We start from the raw sequence: 21,089 nt of genomic DNA on the forward strand, positions 1-21,089 counted from the left end.
GCTCCAAGAACCTAGAGCCTAGAACCCAAAGACCAGCCTGTATAATTCAAATCCCAGAGCCCTCGGGACTCTCTAGAGTACAGCTGGGGGGGCCCAGGGAGAAAGTGCTTGCCCAGCATACGTAAGGCCCTGGGTTCCACCCAGAGCACTGAAAAAAAAAAAAAAAACCCAAAACTCTCCAGATGGCAGACAGGGTTGGTGAGGTCAGAACCAAACTGAAGGGATGGTGAACACATGTGGCCCCTGTCCCAGTCAGTGCTCTATCCCACATGTGCACACGCACGCACACACACAGATGCTACACACACACACAGGCTGTATGTCAGGACTCACACCCCCCAGCATGCCACTTCCTCAGAGGTACACTCACACACACACGGTCACCCCAGGGCACATAGAACCACCACCCGCTCCTCTCCCAACTCATAGACACGTGCGCATCTGCACACCCACAGATGTCACAGCCGTGCCTGCATCCACCCTGGCAAATCCCCAGGTGCAAGTCACCACCCAGGGACACACAAAAACCCACAACTCCCAGACTGACACCCAGACACAGTCTAGGAATTGTGGAGGAGGCTGGAAGGGGTGTGTGCACACACCTGTGCCCAAACACACACACACACACACACACACACACACTCCCTGAGCGCAGAGAAGCCCCAGACCTTGGCAGCCACACAGCCCCTGGGAACAGGACCCCAGGGACAAGGCTCACCATGTACCCCCACCCCCGCCCCCATCCCATCCCTCCCCTGCCTGGCTCTCTGGCGGGCTTTAATACAGATGCTAAACTCATAATTGTAACTGAGGGTGACAGGGTCACCTTGAGCCCCAGATGCTCGCGCGGTGACAGATGGCATTGGCAAACCTGATTAGCAACCCCCCGTGCCAGAGCCTGTGGCACCTGCCTCCCTGCCCCTCCCCCGCTCCCCCAGCTCTCATTACCCACCCATTACTGGGCTTGGGGGGCAGTGGTGGGGGCCGCCTGGCACTGCCCAGGAGGAGGCAGGGACTCTGGGGGCCCTCCTGGCACCAAGGTTCCCAGCTGGCTCTCCTGGCTGGCAGGAGGTGGGCACAGCTGAGTGGGGAGGGGGAACAGGCGTCTCGTGCTGGCCAGAATGTAGGTGCCAGGCAGCTGCCCACTTGCACGCTGCCTGGGGTCCAGCACCAAGCTGGGGAGACAGGAAGAAGGGTGCACCCCCCCACCAGGTCCCATGACCTCTCCCTCCAGGGCCCTCGGAACACATGGGAGCTGCTTGCCAGGCCCGTTCCCACCCCTCTGTGCAGACCTGCAGGGTCAGAGGTTACAGGCTCCCACGCCCCAGCGTTCCATCTGTTTCCTCGGGGGCCTCCTGCTCCCCTCACCTGAGGCCTTCCTTCCTGAGGCAGGAAGAGGGCTGAGGGGGGCCCCCCAGCCTGCTCTGCCGCCCCGCATTCCGGGGGGCATTTGGAGGCAACACTGACAACGCCACATGTCCCTGTGTCTGTGCCAGACAGGCCCATCTGCCAGGGTCCTGGTTCCAGCCGTCCACAGCCAGACTGTCCTCACCCTCCCGCTGCAGAGAGCACCCGGATGCCCACACCCAGGGAACCCTAGGTGGAGGAAACACACACACACACACACACAGATTGGCTGTGCCTGGCCAACCTTTATGGCTCCCCTGAAATGTGCAGGGACTCAGGTGTGTGTGGGGGGTTGGGGATCAAGTCAGCTGGGGATGCATGGGGCCTGACTCTGGCTCAGAGCCCCTGGTTTTCCCCAGCAGCTGTGTCTGTCTGCCTGTCTTGGTGTTTTGTTGTCCCTAGGATGGGGTCATCACTGTGTCTCCTCATCTGGGTGGGGCTGTCTGTCCTCACTAAAGCTGAGATTGTGTCTGACTTATTCTGGAAAAGACAGTTCAGCCAAGTGGTTAAGATCTGAAACCCAAGCTGAGGAGGTGGCTTAGTGGGACAGAGAGAGAGAGAGGTAAATTCCAGCTGTGTCACTGACTCTGGGCTGATGAGGAGTCATCCATGAATGATCACATGACTTAATACCTGTCAAATACTTCACCTCGGTCTTCTAGACCCTAAATGATCAATACATGAGAGCTATGGCTTTGTTTTTTTGTTGTTGTTGTTGTTTTTTAGTGGGACTGGGGTTTGAACTCAGGGCTTCCCACTCACAAAGCAGGTGCTTGAGCCACACCTCCAGTCCATTTTGCTCTGATAGTTTTGGAGATAGAGTCCCACAGATTATTTTCCAGGACTGGTCTCAAACTGATACCCTCCTGATCTCAGCCTCCCAAGTAGCTGGGATTACAGCGCTCAGCATCCCCGTTCCCTTAACTCGGTCGGCATACATCATCCGGGTTGGCGTCTTTCTCATCCTGTCTCTCCATGACTCCAAGATTCCTGTCTGTCTGTCCATCCATGATGCTCAGCTCATGCCTTTGGGCGGCACTGACATCCTTCAATCAACATGGAGAATATCTTCACCCGCCGAGGGGAGTCGGGGCTGCCTGTGCTACACCACAGGACCACGGGTGCCCAGCGTTTGCGAGTGGGCACACAGCTGTTGCAGAGGACGAGCGGGGTGGCATCGGAGCCAGGAACATAGAGGGAGGAACAGCGGCCAAAGCAAAGGTGATTTTGGACCCGGGCAGCTGTGCAGCCGGGCCTGGAGAACACCTGGGATGAGAGGCAGGGAGTCAGTCCAGGCGGTGGAATCAGGGCCCTGTGTGGTGAAAATTAACACCTACCCACTCCCACCTTGACAGACTGGAGCCAGGCTGCCTGGGTTCCACGCCTGACTGTGCCATCTTCTGGCTGTGTGGCCCAGGAAAAGTTATTCAATCTGTCTGGGCCTCCTGTGAAATCACTGAAATTCAATTAGGAAAAGAAAAAAATTTGGCCAGGCAAGGTAGTTCACACCTGTAATCTCAGCTACTCAGGAGGCAGAGTTAGAAGAATTGCTGTCTGAGGCAGGCCCCAAGCAAAAGCAAGAAATCATGCCTAAAAAATAAACTAAAGCACAAAGGGCTAGGGAGTGGCTCAATTGACAGACTGCCTCGTGAAGTCCTGAGTTCAAACCCCAGTAGCACAAAAAAGGAAGTCATTAGCAATCAAGTCAGCACACTGTGTGAATTCCCAAGCCATTAAGGAGCGCTGACTGAATGCAGCCAAGTGTCACCTAAACTTACCTTATTCAGGCTGCCCAATAGCATATAGGGAGGGATATACTACTTATGACTCATTTATTCATTTAACAAACACTAAGTGACCACTGTGTGCCTGGCTCTGCTCTCTGGTCTAGGGACAGGAATAGTACAGATAACAAAACCATCTATAAAAAACAAAAACAAAACAAAACAAAACCCTCTGTTTTGGGGGTGAGGGGCAGACATTCCAGCAAAGGAAATTTCATAGCTGGGTGTGGAGGCTAAGGCAGGAGGATCTCAAGTTGAAGGTTAATGGAAGCTACACAGTAGAACAGTGTCTCAAAAAAAAAAAAAAAAAACAAAAAACTAACAAAGAGCCTGTAATCCCAGCTACTCAGGAGGCAGAGAGCAGGAGGATCAGGGTTTGAAGCCAGCCTGCAAGATCCCATCTCAAAAATACCCAACACAAAACAGGGCTGGTGGAGTGACTCAAGCATCAGCATGCCTACCTGGCAAGCGTGAGGCCCTGAGTTCAAACCTCAGTACCGCAAAAAAAAAAAAAAAAAAAAAAAAAAGGCAGGAGGTACTACATTTTAAGTTAAATGACATTTTCAGCAAATTTGAACCAGGTGAGAGAAGGAATCTTAGGGTGTCTGTCAGGGGAGAGTGCTTGAGGCAAAGGGCACAGCCTGTACAAAGGCTGCAACTGTGCAAAAGCAGTCACTGTAGCAGGGGTGAAGCAAGAGGGGAGGAGAACCCCTGCCCACTCACCTGCACAAAGGGCACCGCCTTACACATCTCCCGGGTCACTTCCCGAGGGTCCAGGGGCAAAGACTCAGCCTTGGTCGCTTTCTGCCCATGCTGTAGCCACTGTGGTGCCAGCCGTTGGGTTTTCTGCAGGCCCAGAAAGGCCTTCCAAGTGTCCAAGGGACCCAGAGCCCAGGTCTGATTAGTGACAGCCCAGAACCGAGGTGGGGGAGCCTGGGGTTCAGTCCTCATCGAGCCTATGGGCAGCCAGGCCCCGCTAAGCAGGCCCAGGAGAGTGGTCAACTGGCCTCGGAGCATCTGCTGGGCAGTCTGTCCGTCTGTCAGTCTGGGATAGGGCTCAGGGTCCTGTGCAGTGGGCCCTGCTGTCTGGTGAGTGAAGTGAGGCTGTCTCTGCGAAGCAGCTTTTAATCACACTTGTCCCCACCTGGGCAGCCTGGGAGGGGCCTCTGTAAACTCACAGGGTCTGTGTGTAAATCAGACCTGCTGAGTTCCTGCAGCAACTCCCACCCTGCTGGGGAGCCCTCGTGGGGTGGGGACGGGATGAGGGACACAGTGCTTGAAGTTCCTGGGAAACTGTTAAACTTTTTTTCTTAGCAAAAATCACAACTCTGCAGTCAGGCTTTGGGGGTTTTCATCTCGGCATTGATATTTTTCTTTTTTTTAAGTACTAGGGCTTGAACTCAGGGCCTACACCTTGAGCCTCTACCACCCCTTTTTCTTGGGTTGTGTATTTTTGAGATAGGGTCTCTCGAACTATTTGCCCGGGCTGGCTTTGAACCACGATCCTCCTGATCTCTGCCTCCCAAGTAGCTAGGATTATAGGTGTGACCACCAGCACCCAGCAGCACTGCAATTTCTTGGCTGTGTAATCTCAGGCAGGTCCCTTAACCACTCTGAGCCTCAAATTCCTCTTTTGTAATACAGGGTTGGTTAGGGTTTGTTGTTTATTTTGAGACATGGTCTCGCTCTGTAGCCCAGGCTGGCCTCAAACTCCTGACCCTTCTGCCTCAGCCTCCTGGGAACTGGGATTACAGCTGTGCCACACAATGTCCTCCTCTTTTTGTAAGATAGGGTTCATAAAATTCCCTCCTTCCACTCCCTCATGGGGTGATTCTGAGGACCGAAGTGAAGAGTTTAGAGGTTGATACACAGTAGCATCATGAATTGTGACTTTCTTTCTTTGTTTTTTTTTTAACTATTCCAGGAACGGAAGCCAGGACCTTATGGAGGCTAAACTGGGACTCTACCACCACTGAGCTACACCCCCAGCCCCATTCAGCAAGATGACTGTGACTATCATTTTTTCTTCAGCACCTCTTACAGGCCGGGCATAATTCTTAGGGGCACTGTGCAAAAAAGTGGGTGGTCCTTGCCACCGGATTTTACATTGAAGTACAGAAATTAGAAAACAAACAAACAAAAAAGATAAATAAGGTAATTTCAAAGTGTTACATGTTAAGAAGATAGTAAAGTGGAAGGTGACTTAGAAGACTGCGGGCGGGGGCTTCTGTTCCCAGGGTGGCCAGAGAAGGCCTCCTGGAGGAGGTGACAATTTTGCAGAGACCTGAGATGCTGCTGGAGGCCATGGGAACAGTGTGAGAGGTAAAACACAAGGGCGTGGGAGAGACACGTCCCAGGCTTTGGGTCTCCCACCCCAAGAAGCTTAGGGGGCCCAAGTCCGGCCCCGGCACCCTCAGGGCTCGCAGCTCGCATCCAGGTGAGAAGCAGCGGGGCGGGGTCTTCCCGCGCCCCCGGAGCTGCGGCGCCACAGGGCGCGCTCGCCCCCTAGTGGAGGCTCCCGGAACTGCGCGGCGGCCAAGCCCAGGGACACCTGCCACCAAGGACCGCTGCCCATCTGCAAGTGCGCGGGGGGCCTCGCTCTCAGTCCCGCTCCATCCAAGCGCCTGACTGATCTCCAGCCTGTCCTTCTGCTGTCCTCTAGACACAGTCCACGGCAGTTAAGTCCTGTCAAGGGCTAAGGCGCCAAACTTTGTAGCAAAGTGGACCCCTTTATTTCTGTGCCACCCCTGTCCCCAGGGCGGCTCCACTTCAGAATCTACCTAGAAAGTCGGGCGCCGGTGGCTCACAACTGTTATCCCAGCTACTTGGGAGGCTGAGATCAGGAGGATCGAGGCCATTTCGGACAAATAGTTTTTGAGACCCCCATGTCCAAAACAACCGGAGCAAAATGGACTGCAGGGGTGGTTCAAGCGATAGAGCACCTGTTGGTAAGAGTGAAGTCCTGAGTTCAAACTCCAATGCCGCCAAAAGAAAAAAAAAGGAAAAAGTCTTTCCTTTTCCCTAAAACATTTTCCTGTCCAGAAACAAGCACTGTGACTGGCTTCTTGTAAATACAGGAGTCTGTCCTTATCTAGGTTTTCCCTTTTCTCCATTTGAGTTACCCAAGGGCCACTGCACTCGGAGAATATTAAATGGCAAATTTATAATGAATAATTATAAATGAATAATGAATCACTCATAACTTTCAATTGCTCATTGTTCCAAGCAGCATGATGAAGTCTCTCACCTGTCCCCTTCATCCCACCTGGGACTTGAACCGCCCTTTGTCCAAGTAGCCATGCTGTGTATGCTACCCGCCCGTTAGTCACCCAGTGGACATCTCAGTTATCAGATGCGTGGACTTTGATATTATCTGATGTTTCAGGCACCCGCTAGGGACCTTGGGACATCCCCCCCCATGCATGAAGAAAGACTACTGTACTTACATATTTGTATCTCTGTCTCCTGTTCTTCTTCATCTTTATGGTTTTTATGAAGCTGGGGGTGGAACCAGGGCTTTGTGGTGCTGGGCAAGCGGGAGACTACTGAGCCCCATAGCGCTTCTATTGAAACACAAATGAAAGCAATTTTTGCCTTTTCTCTAATTCTTGATTTTTTGTTTGTTTGTTTGGTTGGTTGGTTGGTTTTTTTTTTTTTTTTTTTTTTTGGTAGAACTGGGGTTTGAATTGAAGGTTTTTCACTTGCACTCCATTACTTGAGCCCATTTTGCTCTGGTTATTTTGAAGAGTTGGGGATGGTTTGTTTTGTTTTGTTTTTGAGATACAGTCTTGTGAACTATTTGCCCGGGGTTGGCCTAGAACCAAACTGTAATCCTCCTGATCTCAGCCTCCCAAGTAGCTGGGATTACAGGCATGAGCCACCAGCATCTGGCTTGATCCTTAATTCTTCTGTGAACTATTTTGGACATTCAAGTAAATTTAAATAGAGGCATGGAAAGCATTCCTATAATCATCACCATAAATAAAACATTGTGGGTATTCTCACTCTAACTCTACCTCTCCCAACACTAAATTCGCCAACACAAATCCTGGTGGGTGGCCCAAGTGGTAGAGCACCTGCCTAGCCTGTGTGAGTTCAAACCCCAGTGCCACCAAAAATAAATAAATCTTCGTGCCTGCATTTATGCTTTTCCTACTTATGTATCCATTCAGAAACAACAGAATTGTTTTGTGTATTTTTTCCTAAGTTGCCCAGGCTGGCCTTGAACTTGTGATCTGCCTGCCTTAAGCCTTCCAGAGGCTGGAACTACAGGTGTGCACCACCACCTCAGCTCTTTATTTAAAGTTGCCACATAATTGTACATATTTATGGGGTACAGTGTGACATTTCATTGACCACATTGACCTTTTCTTTGCATGCTGGGAACACTCAAAATCCTCTTAGCAGGTATTTTGAAATATAAAATTCATTGTTGGCCACAGTTATCCTACCTTAAAAGTTATTCTTCCTACCTAACTGCACTCAATTTTAATTTACACATAAGAATTATTTCAACCTCTTTAGCAAATCCTCTATGGTTGAGCATTTGGGTTATTTCCCATATTTTTGTTACTATAAAAAAAACTGGCAGTCAGGTATGGTGGTTCACAACTATAATCCCAGCACTCAAGAGGCTAAGGCAGGAGGCTAGAGAGTTTGAGGCCAGTTTGGACTACACAGTGAAACTCTGTCTCAAGAACAATTTCAGATAAAATTGGAGTGTGGGGAATGTGTGGTTTTGGGGTCCCAGTCCATGACCAACTGGCTCAGTGGCTCTTGGCCTATGACACATCAAGGCTAGCCCAAGCAAACAGAGGCCCCATCTCCAAAATAACCAAAGCAAAATGAACTGAAGGTGTGGCTGCAATGGTAGAGCACCTGCTTTGCAAATGCAGGGCCCTGAGTTCAAACCCCAGTCCTACAAAAAAAAAATGGTTATTTATTTTTTGTGTAATACTGGAGTTTGAACTCATGACCTTCACCTTGAACCACCCCAGCAGCCCTTTTCTGTAAAGGATTTTTCAAGATAGGGTCTCTCAAACTATTTGCCCAGGCTGGCTTTGATCTGCGATCCTCCTGATCTCTGCCTCCTGAGTAGCTGGGATTACAGGTGTGAGGCAATGGCGCCCAGCTAAGGTGGTTATTTTTACCTAATGTGTGTTTTGTCTCAGTTTATATATTCTTTCTCTCTCTCTCTCTCTCTCTCTCTCTCTCTCTCTCTGTGTGTGTGTGTGTGTGTGTTGTGTGTGTGTGTGTGTGTGGTGGTACCAGGGTTTGAAATCAGGGGCTCTGGGTCTCTCAATGTTTGCTAGGGCTGGCCTGGACTTATGCTTCCCAAGTAGCTGGGATGACAGGTGTGCACCACCAAGCCTGGCTTATTTGCTGACATGGGGTCTCTTGAACTTTTTGCCTGGGCTAGGCTTGCCTTGAACCTTGATCCACCTGATCTCTGCCTCATTTTTTTTTTGGTGGTACTGGGGATTGAACTCAGACCCTATTAATGTCGGGAATCAGTAATGCTTGTCTTGTGCTGCAGCCATGCCGTGGTTCACGCAAACATGAGGCCCTGAGTTCAAATCCCAGTACCAACAAAAAGCAAAACCTTTCCATAACCCACACCTACAATTACAGAAGACATGAGGTTGAGATGGGTGCCAGTGGCTTACAGCTGTAATCCTAGCTACTCAGGAGGCAGAGATCAGGAAGACTGTGGCTTGAACCCAGCCTGGGCAAATAGTTCTGGAGACCCTATGGTAAAACCCCATCACAAATAAAAAAGGGATCGTGGAGTGGCTCAAGGTGTAGACCTTGAGTTCAAACCCCAGTATGGGGATGGGGGAGTATATATGAGGTTGAGAGGGAAAGTAAGTTGCAAACTGACACATCGTAGGATATGTTTAATGTAAACTGTTTAAAAATATACACTGTACATTGTTCTCACAGTCAGGTAAGTAGAGACCAGAACAAGACAAGTGCCACCAGGATAAGCTCCCCTCCACTTCCCTTCCACATCCACCTTGCCTCCATCCCTTCGTGTGAGAAAACGTACACACCTGGAAATACACCATCTGAACCTTCCTGACGAGTACAATTCAATGGCACTGAAGTACACTCACATAGCTGATCACCACCATCTACCATCTACCTCCAGATCTTCTGTCACCTCTAACAGAAACTCTGCCCCCATCAAGCTGACCCCTCTCTCTCCCTCCCCTCAGGCCCTGGTAACCTCTGATCCACTGTCTCCTTAAGGCTGGGTGTAGCTTGGGGGGTCAGGGGATGCAAGAGGACCAGCAGAAAGGAAAAGAAGAAGGGAAAAAATGGCATATAGGAAATAAATTGTTGCAATAAATAAAATATAAGCTGTAGCCTGTAATCCCAGCTACTTGGGAGGCTGAGATCAGGAACACACAGTTCGAGGCCAGCCCAGGCAAATAGTTTGTGAGACCCCCATCTCCAAAATAACCAGAGAAAAATGGACTGGCGGTGTGGTTCAAGCAGTAAAGTGCCTGTTTTTCAAGCATGAAGCCCTGAGTCCAAACCCAGTCCCACCAAAAAAACAAACCAAAAAAACACAAACTGGGTGCTGTAACACACACCTGTAGTCCCAGGCCAGAGGATCGAGTGATCCCAGGATTTTGAGGATCAGTCTGAGCAACACAGGGACACCCTGTCTCAAAAATAAATAGCATTAGCCCACTTTTCCCCAGTGCTGGGGATTGAACCCACAGCTGGTGCATGCTAGGCAAGCACTGGAACACTGAGCCACACACATCAGCCCACTGGCACAACTTTAAATAAATATTGTTAAGTATAAACTTAAATATTTAAAAGAAATGTCTAGGAAAAGTGTAAGAAACATTTTTTCAATACAAAATCTTTGAGGCTGGTGTAATGGCCCAAGTGGTAGAGCACCTGCCTAGCAAGCATGAGGCCCTGAATTCAAACCCCAGCACTGCTAAAGAAAGAAAGTGGTAGAGAACTTGTCCCACAAGTACAAAGTCTTGAGTTCAAATCTCAGTACTGCTAAAAAATAAAATCTTTAATCAGGACGTTAAAAATCAAACTTTAAAGCATAAAGCATAAATATTTAAATCAATGCTATCAGCATTTAATAATTGCTTAAAATTAAATGTAAATATTAAAATCTAATCTGAAATAAATTTTATTTAAATTGAAACATGAGGTAACCTGTAAGTAGGTGTTAAAATCGAAATATTTGTTTTTAAGTATGTAAATAATTGTTTAAAACATAATTTAAGGGCTGGGGTGTGGCTCAAGTGGTACAGCATATTCCTAGCAAGCTCGAGGCACTGAGTACAAATCCCAGTACCAAAAACAGAAGTTCCGATGAGTGCAATGGGTTTCGTTTTTGTGGGAAACTGGAGTTTGAACTCAGGGCTCTGAGCCTGTAAAGCAGGCGTTCTACCCCTTGAGCCACACCTCCAGTCCATTTTGCTCTGGTTATTTTCGAGATGGTGCCGCTCAAACTATTTGCCCAGGCTGGCCTCGAACCTCGAGCCTCCCGACCTGAGCGTCCCAAGTAGCTGGGATTATAGACCTGTCCGACCACACCGGCTATGAGTTCTATTTTAAAAAACAAAATTTAAAAACAGTAGGACCTCAAAATCAAAACGTCAATGATAAGTACGCAAATTAAAGTACTATTTTAACAAGTGGGCGCTCCGGTAAAATCCGGAGCTGTGGTCGCGTACGTACGAGGCCGGCTCAGGCAGCGCCGCGGGCAGCCGGGCCGCCGCGAGGACCCCGCAGGCCAAGATGGCGGCGCCCGTGCGGCAGGCGCGCGGCCTGCTGGGGCTGGCAGCGGCCCTGGCCCCGGGCTCCCGTAGCTACCGTGCGCGGCCGCCCCCGCGCCGGCGGCCGGGGCCCTGGTGGCCGGACCCGGAGGACCCGCTGACCCCGCGCTGGCAGCTGGGGCCGCGCCACGCCGCCAAGCAGTTCGCGCGGCACGGCGCCGCCTCCGGGGTGGCCCCCGGCTCGCTGTGGCCGTCACCCGAAGAGCTGCGCGAGCTGGAGGCGGAGGAGCGAGAATGGCACCCGAGCTTGGCGGCCATGCAGGAGTCGCTGCGGGTGCAGCAGCTGGCCGCGGAACGGGAGCGGCAGGCCAGGTGCGTGCGTGCGGGGTTTGTGCGCATGCTCTTTGGCTGTAAAACGCAAATTCAGGATAAAGTTCTGTAGGCGCTTAGCTGCAATTTTTTTTTCCCGTTTTTGTGGCCCTGGAGTTTGTACTCAGGACTTTCAGGCTTGCAAAGCAGGCGCTCTACTGCACGATCCACACCTCCAGTTCATTTTTCACTGCTTATTTTGGAGATGGGGTCTGGAGACCTAGTTGCTGGGGCTGGCCTCGAACCGTGATCCTCCTTATGTCAGCCTCCCAAGTAGCTAGGATTGATTACAGGTGTTGAGCCACAGGTGCCCGGCGTCATCTGTGTGTCTTTACTGTGTGCAAGGCCAGGCGCTAAGGATATGGCAGAAAACAAAACAGACAAAATCGTTTCAGATGGCGATGGAGGAGCTTAGAAAGATAAAATAGGGTGAAGGGTGGTGCATGCCGGAGGACCTGTCTGGGGAGGCGATGTTTAAGCAGAGTCCTGGCTGACCGGATGTAGTTAAGGGGAAATCTCAGAGTTCCCAATAGAACCAGCAGCTGGTGTAAAGGTCCTGAGGTTGAAACTTGTTAAGAACACCCAGGAGGCCAGGGTGCTGGGCAAGAGGGGGACCTGGAATCTAGGGCAGAAGTCAGATTTGAAGGATTAGGTTTGATGCTAGGTCATCCAGTTGATGCCACTTCCTGGAGATGGGCTAGATCAAGTGCGTTCCTGGTGTTTAACCTTCTTGTCTCCCAACACTCTCATTGTTAAGTTGGGGAAACTGAGGCCTGGGGAAGCGGAGTTAGGTGTCTGAAGTTGGGTTGGTGGTGATCAGTGGAGTCTCCTTTTTCTCTGCCCCTCCCCAGCTGATGACCTTGGCTTCTTTCCAGCTTCTCATTGCTAATTCTTAAAATGGAGCTGAGTGATAGCTATAAATTCATAGCATTGGAGGGAAATGTCCAATCTGTTTTGCCTTCACTTATGTGCCTAGATTTGGACCTGGCACACAGTAGATGCTCCGTGATGTGTTTGGGGGGGGGTGCATACAGCAGGTGCTCAGTGAAGTCTGGAATTGCGGAAGTGAGTGGTTGTATGGTGTATGGACATGGCAGGTGGATGGCTCGGGAGGCAGGTCAGTGAAGTGCTGGGCTGACTTAGCATTGACCCACCTTGTGCTCAAGTTCACACAGGTTAATGTCTTCTGCCTGTCTCTACTTTCCTGACAGCTGTGGCGCTGGGAGAGGCAGGCTGTGGGCAAGGCCTGTGGGTGGGATTGGGTGGCGGGCGCTGCCCTCACCACACCTTCCTTCCCCTTCAGGGAGCAGCTCATCGCAGAGCGCATGGCGCAGATGCCGCAGATGATTGAGAACTGGCGGCAGCAGAAGCGGGAGCGCTGGGAGAAGGCTCAGGCAGACAAGGAGAGGAAGGCCCGACTGCAGGCCGAGGCCCAGGAGCGCCTGGGCTACCACGTGGACCCAAGGAGCGCCCGCTTCCAGGAGCTGCTGCAGGACCTAGAGAAACAGGAGCGCAAACGCCTCAAGGAGGAGAAGCAGAGGCAAAAGAAGGAGGCGCGAGCTGCTGCTATGGCTGCTTCTGCGGCCCAGGACCCAGCAGCCTCCGGGGCACCTAGCTCCTGAGCTTTGTTCTTTCCCAATAAAGCCTGATGCCCAACCACCCTGTCCCCCAAATGGCTCTGTATCCTCTCCAGATTCGCCTCCTTGGGCCTCTTGATTTGTTCCCCAACACCTGGGCCTGAGGAATCCCCCACCCAGCTCTGTTCACAATGGGACACTAGGCCTTGCCTCTAACAGGCTTCACGGGGAGAGAAAGGAGGCTGTGTGGGCAGATAATGGAGGAGCAGATGGCAGTGGAGAAGAAGGCTTCTGTTTACCAACATTAATCTCCAGTAATTAGCCAATTACCAGGGGGGAAGTGTAGCCAAAACAGACTGTGGTGATGATAGTGGGGGGTGGGGAGGAGCAGCCCTTTGGAGGCAAAGCTGGGGCAGAGACCCAAGGCCTGGAAAGGAGACAGCCTCCAGTGGGAAATGCTGCCCCAACCCCATCTCCAGGGGCTCCTGGCCCCTCATCTGTTCTCAGGATTCCCATGTCACCTGTGCCCAGCCAGCCCCCAGACCCAGAAGCTGGTGTGGGGAGCCCCAGCAGGCACGCAACATTGTTAGGGCTGGTTTTTAAAACTTTATTCGCTTCAAAACCTTTATCAGAGACACGGTTCTGTTCCTGGGTGGGGCTGGCCTTGGCCTCCCGAGCTGATGTTACCTCTTCCCCAGGCTAGAGGCCAAGGCCATACTGGGGAGGACTTTGGGCCTCTTGAGGCTCACCCCAGATGGAAAAATTTAGGCCACTCCAATGGAGGATCAAAGTTTGGGGCTCCAGCTTCCCCTCATCCTAGAAGAGGGTTGGGCGGGGCAAGGGGGCCCTCAGAGGTGTTTTGGGGGGATGGGAAGCAGCAGCCGCCTCTCCATCTGGCTATAGGGAGCTGGGACAGAGGCCAAGAAGGGCCCATCTGTCACCTCCTAGTCCTGCCAGCAACTTTGAGCACACTGGGCCGGGGAGGAGGCTGGGGACAGCTGTCTGGTTGGGGTCTTCTCACAGAGATGGGAGTGGGGGCTACTTTAGGAGGATGGGAAGCTGGGCTGTTTGTTTTTTTTTAAGGTTTTTGATTTTTTTCCACTTCTTAAATAAACATGAATATATATATATATTCTTTTCTTTTATAAAACTTCTGTGGAGTGGGGATGGGGTGGGGTGGCGGGCAGCCTGGCCTCCCAGTGTCACTCGTCGTCAAAGTTCTGACTCAGGAGGAAGTTGGCAGCCAAGTTCTCGTTTTTTTCACAGGCGAAGTAGGCCTGGATCACAAGGCTCTCCGGAAAGCCCAGGGCCTTCAGCTGTGGGAAGATGGCAGGGCTGAGCAGGAAGGGTTCTGGGGGCTGCCCACCAGCAGGGACACCCCCAGCCAGGCCTCTTACCCTCTCGATAGCTTCTTTCTCCTGTGGTGTCACCTGGATGTAGTTCATCTGCGGGGCTTCCTCACCGATGGCGCCCACCTCCCCCTCCACATCGGAGATGTCTGCCAGCTCCCCAGGGGGCTCGTTTAACATCTGGATGAACTGCTCCTGGTGCCTGCTGATTTGCTGTGGGGAAGGGCAGTGTTCCTTAGTTCTGGTCCCCTTGCCCCAGGTCCCCATCGCAGCACTTGCTTTCACATTCAGTTAGCAAACACTGAGGATGCCTATCGCAGCCAAACACAGCAATGAAGCCATGGAAACAAGCCCTGTGCTGTGGGGCTGAGCCACAGTGGAGAGAGGGGCTGTGAGCAAATAAATGGACCAAGCAACTGAGGGCCTGTGGAATGGGCCCACCAGCCATGGCATAGGGAGAAGAGGGAGGGTTCTGCTTGGCCAGAACAAGCAAGTGCAAAGGCCCTGGGGTGGGCACACAGGACAAACCTCAGAAGACTCACGTAACAAGAACAGCGTAGATAACAGAAGGGGGAGAAGAAGAAATCAAAGAGGAAGGCGGGGGCCAGTTACTTTCTTTCAGTGCAATGGAAAGCCAGGGTAGTGACAGTTCTAACGGGGAAGGCATTGATTTGGGTACCTTTTTTTGGCGGTGTCAGGGATGGAATCCAAGGCATCATGTACTTTGCCACTGAGCTACATAACCAGTCCAGTGTACTTTTTCCTGACACAAGATCTCGCTAGGTAGCCCAAAGTGGCCTTGAACATGTGATTCTCCTGTCTCAGCCTCCCAAATGCTGGGATTACAGAGAGCACCACTTGGTCCCCTGTGCATCTTTTAAAGTCACAAAAGTCACACAGGGACTCAGGAGGTTCTTGATGCCGTTCTCTACTTTTGTGTATGCCTGAAAAAAGTGCTCTTCTACCTATTTGACTTCTGGTGGACCAGAGAACCATGGAAGCAGGGACTCAAGGAAATCCAAACAGAGACAAGGAGGTCCAAGGGAGGGCCTCTTGTGGCATCTCAAAAGCTTAGAAAATACTCTCATAGAGATGTCAAGTCAGTTGTGGAGAAGAGTGGTGTTCAGAGAGGTCTGGGCTGGATACAAGGTCACCACACAGACTGAAGGTCCAGGATGGTTATGGGAGGACTGAGCACAGGTGAAGGACAGAGGAGGTGAGGAGCAGCCAGCAAAGGGCTGTGGTGTGGGGGAGCCATAGATGGCGGAGTCTGGGCTGGGAGAAGTGGATGCCTGGACCCAGAGGAACCTGATACCCTCCTCCAGGCCAGAGCCAGGTGTCAGACATACATCCATCAGCTGCACAACCCCAGTACAATAGCCTGCTTGAAGTTCCAGGTGCCTTTAGCAGGAGGCTGATATGGACAACACCCATACCTCACAAAGTAGGCCAAACAGCAGAGATCAGGAAGGAAGGGGATGGGGTGTCCCTGTCCCGCTTTCTGCTCTTCTATCTGTATGTATATTTTTGGTGGTACTGGGGTTTGAACTTGGGGCCTCACACTTTCTAGGCGGGTGCTCTGGCTGCTTGAACCACTTTGCGAGCATGGTCCTGCTTTCTGGGAAGATAGATTCCTTCACACCCCAGGCTGGGCACCCCTGGGGAAGGGGAAGGGGAAATAGCACCTGACCCCACCTGCAAAAGCTGAGGGTTCTCCTGGCCCAGCTGCTGGAGCAGGGCGGGCAGCAGTGCCGGGTTCTGCTGAATCACCTGCCGCATGTTCTGGAACTGGGGCTGGTCCCGCAGGAACTCCAGGGGGTTATCTACTGTTGGTGGCAGAAAGGGATACAGTCAGAAACCATGAAGGGCTCCCAAGAGGGTTGCCCCGTGCACCTCCCACACTCACCTGCTTCTGTGGCCGGGGACTCAGACACCTGGCTCTCCTGGACAGAACCAGGCTCCGGCTCGGGGCTCCCTGGAATTCCCTGTTGGGGAACCCATTTAGTTGTCCCACAGACTTTCTGAGTCCTCCCTCCTGTGCGCCCAGCCCCGGGCCCTGCCCTCCACAACCCCCTCACTGCTCCCATCCAGCCTCCTGGGGGAAGCCCTCAGTGGCTGTATCCATGACCCAGGGGCCCTTGGGGCAGGCTCTGTTTCCTGGTGTGATACTCTCAAGGCCTCCCTAGAAGGCAGTGAACCCCTCACCGTGAGCAGATACTCCACGGCTCGGTGGGGGTTGTTGTAGCTGGCTCTCAGGGCAGCCACGACCCGCTCCCGCTCGTAGCCCATGGACATGATCTCCGTCAGCATCGTCTCATACTCAGAGCCAGTCACTGTGGAGGGAGCAGCAGAGCCTGCGTCACCAGGGATGGGGAAGGGCAGCTCCCTGGCCCTCCCGCACTCAGACAAGGCCCAACTGACAGCTGGGCTCCCAGTCATCACAGCCTTGGGGACCACCCACCCACCTAGCGTAGAGGCCGCGTCTTCCTCTCTCCCGCTGCTACCTGAAGAGGGAACAGAGCTGCAAATTCAAGAGAGAGAAATCGGACCCTGGCTTCTGGTGGCCTGCCCTCCACCCAGGTGTGTGGGACCACATAGATGGATGCTGGAGGGTGCCAGAATAGGGCCCAAGTGAGGACTACTGTACATTCCCCTCACCCCCACCACTCTGCCTTACCCTGACTCCGGTGATGTCGTGGTTGCTGACTCCTCCAATGGGCTCTTGTCCTCTCTGGTGGTAGGTGGGGATTGGGACATGCCTGAGGCAGGGACAGTTGGGAAGGGTGTGGAGGACTCCGGGGCAGCAGTGGGTGAAACCTCTGGGGGTGCTGAGGTACCCTGGCCAGCTTTGGCCTGTAACAGAAAGAAAAGGGAAAGACTGCCACATTCCTATCAAGTCCCCACATTCTGGGCCCCTCGTGGCCCTGCCCTTGTTCCTGGCTAATCTCTCCTGGGCACACAGGCTCTTTGCCAGCACCCCAGTTAATCCACCCACCTTGGTCACCATGACAACCACAAAGTTCTTTTCATCAATGCGGTAGTCCCTGATGGGGACATCGTCACTCAGGATCTTGCCAGCATAGATGAGCTTCTGTCCAGCCACAGGGAAAGCATCCCGGCCCTTCTCAGCTTCTATCTTCTCCTTCAGTACCTTTACCTGCAGGGACGAAGACAAACAATCATTGCCAAGCCCAATTCTCTCCCATCTCTGGTCTAGGGAAGAGAGGCTCCAAGTCCTCATGGCAGAGCCAAGTACCTGAACTTGAATTCATTCCATCATCCAGACAAGAGACTATATTTACTGAACACCTATTATGTGCTAAGTGCTATTTTAAGACTGAAGCTGTTTTAGTTTAGAGGTGCTGGGGAGGAAAGCCAGGGTCTCGCACATGCTATGCAAAGGCTTTCCCACTGAGCAGTACCCCCAGCCCGCTAAGCTGTTTCATACAGGCCACAGTAGGGCCACCCAACACTGCTCCCATGGAGAAAGCACTAATGTGAGGAGAAAAACAAACATGTATTTCAGATAGCATAAAATACGTTGAAAAATAAAACACAATAAAAGATAAGGGTCTACCCATTGACCCCGATAGTGATAGTAGTCTGTAGAGAAGCTGCTAGCACTGTTTGTAAATGTGTATGTACCATACTTCGCAAACTTTGTAAGTGTATGAAATAGACATCAGTGACTTCATATACTACTTGAGAAAACCAAGGCCCAGAGTGGCTAAGTAACTTGTCCAAAGTTAAACAACTGAGCTGATCAAAAGATCTGAGTGTCTCTTTTTGTACATAAAGTGGATTTCAGGAGCTGGGGGTGTGGTTCAGTGCTAGAGCTCCTGTCTAGCACACACCAAGCCCTAGGTTGATCCCCAGCTCTGCTAAAAAAGAAAAAAAAGTGACTTCAACTTTTCACGGGGTAGTGGTGCCAAAGTACCAAGCACACAGAACTTCAGTATGTTTGAAATAAGTCCAAATTCTCCTTTCAGCTAAAAAACAAAGTCTAAGTTGGAGGAAACAGCCCCAGCCAGTAGTCCCAGGAGGCAGAGGCAGAAGAATGGCTTCAGTCCAGGAGTTTGAGGCCAACCTAGATAACACAGTGAGAACTTCCCCTCTCAAAAAACAAAAACGAGCCAGGCGTGCTGGTGCACACCTGTAATCCCAGTTACCAGGTTGGTAAAGGCAGGAGGATCTTGAGTTCAAGGCCAGCCTGGGCTACTTAGGGAGACACTATCTCAAAAAGAGAGAGGGAAGGAAGGGAGGTAGGGAGAAAGAAGAGAAGAGAAAAGAGAAAAGCACACAAACAAAAAACAAAGTAAAAACCCAAGATGTTTAGGTCGCAGGCTGTCAGACGAAGTAGAACGAATTTGAATGCCATCTCTGCTATCACTTGCTGTGACCGTGGCAAAGTTCCTTAACTCCTAGGTTCCCACATCTATGAATCGGGAAAGGGTCAAGAGTCCCCCAGTGACAAGCCAGTTTTGCAGATTCAGCAAGACGACACTACAGTGCTCAGTGACTGGTGAAGAATAAACGGCCAACAAACACGGACCACCGAAACTATTAAAATTGAGACTATTTATTATCGTTATCATCATCGTCGTCACCCGTCGGCATCTCTTGGGCATCACTGCCAGATTCGGCCACCAAAGACCCGAGCAGACGCCTGCAAAGCTGGAAGCGCTGAGCCCGCGTCCCGCAGAGCGCGGCCCGACGGGGAACACGAGCCTGTCTGTGGCTCCCGCGCCCGGGAAGAGCGCTGACATCTGAGCCGGGGCCTGGCGGGCGCCCCGGGGGTGGGGCCTCACCCAGGGACTGGCCCGGGAGCGGCGCCCGAGCAGTCGGGGGCTGGGCCGGGGACCACCGGGGGGTCCGGGGAAGTCGGGCAGGTTAGGGGGGTGGGGTGGGCCGGGCAACGGCCCGCGCCGTCCTCCCCGTCCCTCCCGATGCGATCCCGGCCTCCCCGCCCCCACCCCTCCCCCGGCACCCGTCGCTCCCGCCCCCGGGCTCCGGCCCGGCCCGCACCGTCTCGTCAGGCTCCATGCGGATCTTGAAAGTCTGCTGCTGCAGAGTTTTGAGCGTGATGGTAACGGCCATGGCGGGGCCCGAGCGACGCGGCGGCCCCGGGATCCTCACACAACATGCAACTCACGCCGCCGCCATCTTAGCGCCCAGCCGCGCCAAGGGCCAAGCACTTCCGGGGCAGGAGGTGCGCGCGCCGGCCACCAGCGCACGTGACCGGCGCGCGTCCCTTTGGTTCCTTATGAGCATGCGCATAAGCACTCACTTGGGCCAGGCATGCGTAGCTAGAACTGCTTTGCGGGACAGGAGGAATTCATACAAGATACTCATCATGCGGCTTCTTGAGTGACGCCATGCTCATTAGCAGTGACGTCATGTGGCCGCGAAATGGCTCCACTTTCACGCCCTTTGTTGATGACGTTTTTCTTGTATTTATCCCGTAAAAAATCTTTGTTCATGCATTGTTTTAAATTAGTTTTATTTTGTCTGGCTACCCTAGCAGTCTGAAAAGTCACCAATTAACAGAAAAAAAAAAATTGTTTGGAAGCGAAGAATCTGGCAGATAACATTTTGTGGCCTCATTTTCAAGGATTATCTGAATTTTGGGAATGAACCTATAATTCTATTCCTGGGTTCTCCCTCCCCCATCTCCCCTGCTTTGTTCCCTTCATTATCCCCCTGCCTGACCCCAAAGGTATTTAATAAAGATGTTAGTGGGGAGAGGGAGGTTAGGAGGGTAAGAAATGGCCCATGTATGCACATGAGAATGAGTTTAAAAAAATAAAAATTAAAAAGATGTTAACTTTGAAGATGTTTATATTGAATGCATTACTCTTCTCTCGGTAATTTTCCCCGGATGTGTCAAATCCTGGAAGTACCTGGGGTTGTCAGGTGGGGCCATAGGTCACCCCCATACACACCAGAAGGGAATGGAAGCATGAGAAGTCAGTTCAAGAGCCAGGGTACCTGGAGGATTATCAGTTGAAGAGGTTGCGTTTGGATGACTAGAGTTGGTGAAGCTGAGCTTGGCCCCCCAGTTCCAACACCCAGAGGAGCGGTGGAAGCAGGGAGGCCAGAGGCAGAGCCCAGGTCCTTATCTCTACCTGCCTCCAGGCCTGCTTTTCTCAGTGTTCCAGGCACCTGAAACCTTCCTTACAGCTGAAGTCCAGGTCTACCTTTTTTCCTAGCAGCACAGATGAAAACCAGGGCTGGGCAAGCACTCTACTGTAGCTTCCTTCTTCCCTTGCCCTAGGATTCACCTCTTTCAAACTCCAATTTAGCCCTGAACACCTTGGGTCCTTGGGCAAGCTACATGTCATCTCTGAACTTAGTTCCTTGAGTTACAAAAAGAATTACTTGGAGCTGGGTGCTGATGGCTCACGCCTGTAATCCTAGCTACTCACAAGGATCATGGTTTGAAGGCAGCCCAGGCAAATAGTTCTGGAGACCCTGTCTCTAAAAAGCCCATCACAAAAAAGGTCTCGGAGTGGCTCAAGGTGTAGGCCCCGAGTTCAAACTCCAGTACAAAAAAAAAAAAAAAAAATTACTTGGGCTGGAAGTGTGGCTCAAGAGGTAGAGCACCTTCTTTGCAAGCACAAAGCCCTGAGTTCAATCCACAGTCCCACCAAAAACAAAATTACCACCCCTGGCTGTTTTGGTTTTAAAACTCCTAGAATACCCTATGGACGCCTGCTACTTAGCAGGCAAGAGGTACATATAGTTAAGTTCTGGACCTCAGTCTCCTCGCCCAAGGGACTGGTACTAGAACCAACTATCAGCTTGGTGCAAGGATCAGGGAATGAATACATTGAATATTCACTTAGG

General features: G+C 51.9%; 3 protein-coding genes across 4 annotated transcripts; 1 reads left to right on the top strand and 2 right to left on the bottom strand.

Annotated features, from left to right (window-relative positions):
- Positions 1–1,640: 1,640 nt before the first annotated feature.
- Positions 1,641–10,995, bottom strand: Dand5 (DAN domain BMP antagonist family member 5). Of its 2 annotated transcripts, XM_020155954.2 has the most exons (5): positions 10,635–10,995; positions 9,791–9,861; positions 6,638–6,754; positions 3,915–6,133; positions 1,641–2,673 (listed from the first exon to the last, which is right to left on the bottom strand). In XM_020155954.2, exons 4-5 carry the CDS (start codon positions 4,206–4,208, stop codon positions 2,428–2,430), a joined length of 540 nt encoding a protein of 179 aa, XP_020011543.1. In that variant the 5' UTR covers positions 4,209–6,133; positions 6,638–6,754; positions 9,791–9,861; positions 10,635–10,995; the 3' UTR covers positions 1,641–2,427. The 2 variants fall into 2 exon arrangements, 1 of the variants encoding a protein (XP_020011543.1); XR_012441322.1 differs by lacking the exon at positions 3,915–6,133 and adding an exon at positions 2,755–2,863 and having other exon boundaries at positions 2,553–2,673; positions 9,791–10,995.
- On the top strand, positions 10,956–12,976 carry Gadd45gip1 (GADD45G interacting protein 1). The gene is made up of 2 exons (XM_020155953.2): positions 10,956–11,320; positions 12,621–12,976. The coding sequence occupies exons 1-2, from the start codon at positions 10,971–10,973 to the stop codon at positions 12,937–12,939; spliced, it is 669 nt and encodes a 222-aa protein (XP_020011542.1). The 5' UTR covers positions 10,956–10,970; the 3' UTR covers positions 12,940–12,976.
- A 511-nt stretch (positions 12,977–13,487) lies between these two features.
- Rad23a (RAD23 homolog A, nucleotide excision repair protein) lies at positions 13,488–19,439 on the bottom strand. Its single transcript, XM_020155952.2, has 9 exons — positions 19,269–19,439; positions 17,239–17,400; positions 16,921–17,096; positions 16,709–16,764; positions 16,449–16,576; positions 16,150–16,228; positions 15,939–16,069; positions 14,292–14,456; positions 13,488–14,210 (listed from the first exon to the last, which is right to left on the bottom strand). The coding sequence occupies exons 1-9, from the start codon at positions 19,338–19,340 to the stop codon at positions 14,097–14,099; spliced, it is 1,083 nt and encodes a 360-aa protein (XP_020011541.1). The 5' UTR covers positions 19,341–19,439; the 3' UTR covers positions 13,488–14,096.
- Between the last annotated feature and the right edge of the window lie 1,650 nt (positions 19,440–21,089).

This window comes from Castor canadensis, chromosome 14 (assembly GCF_047511655.1).
Source record: "Castor canadensis chromosome 14, mCasCan1.hap1v2, whole genome shotgun sequence".
NCBI lineage: Eukaryota > Metazoa > Chordata > Mammalia > Rodentia > Castoridae > Castor > Castor canadensis.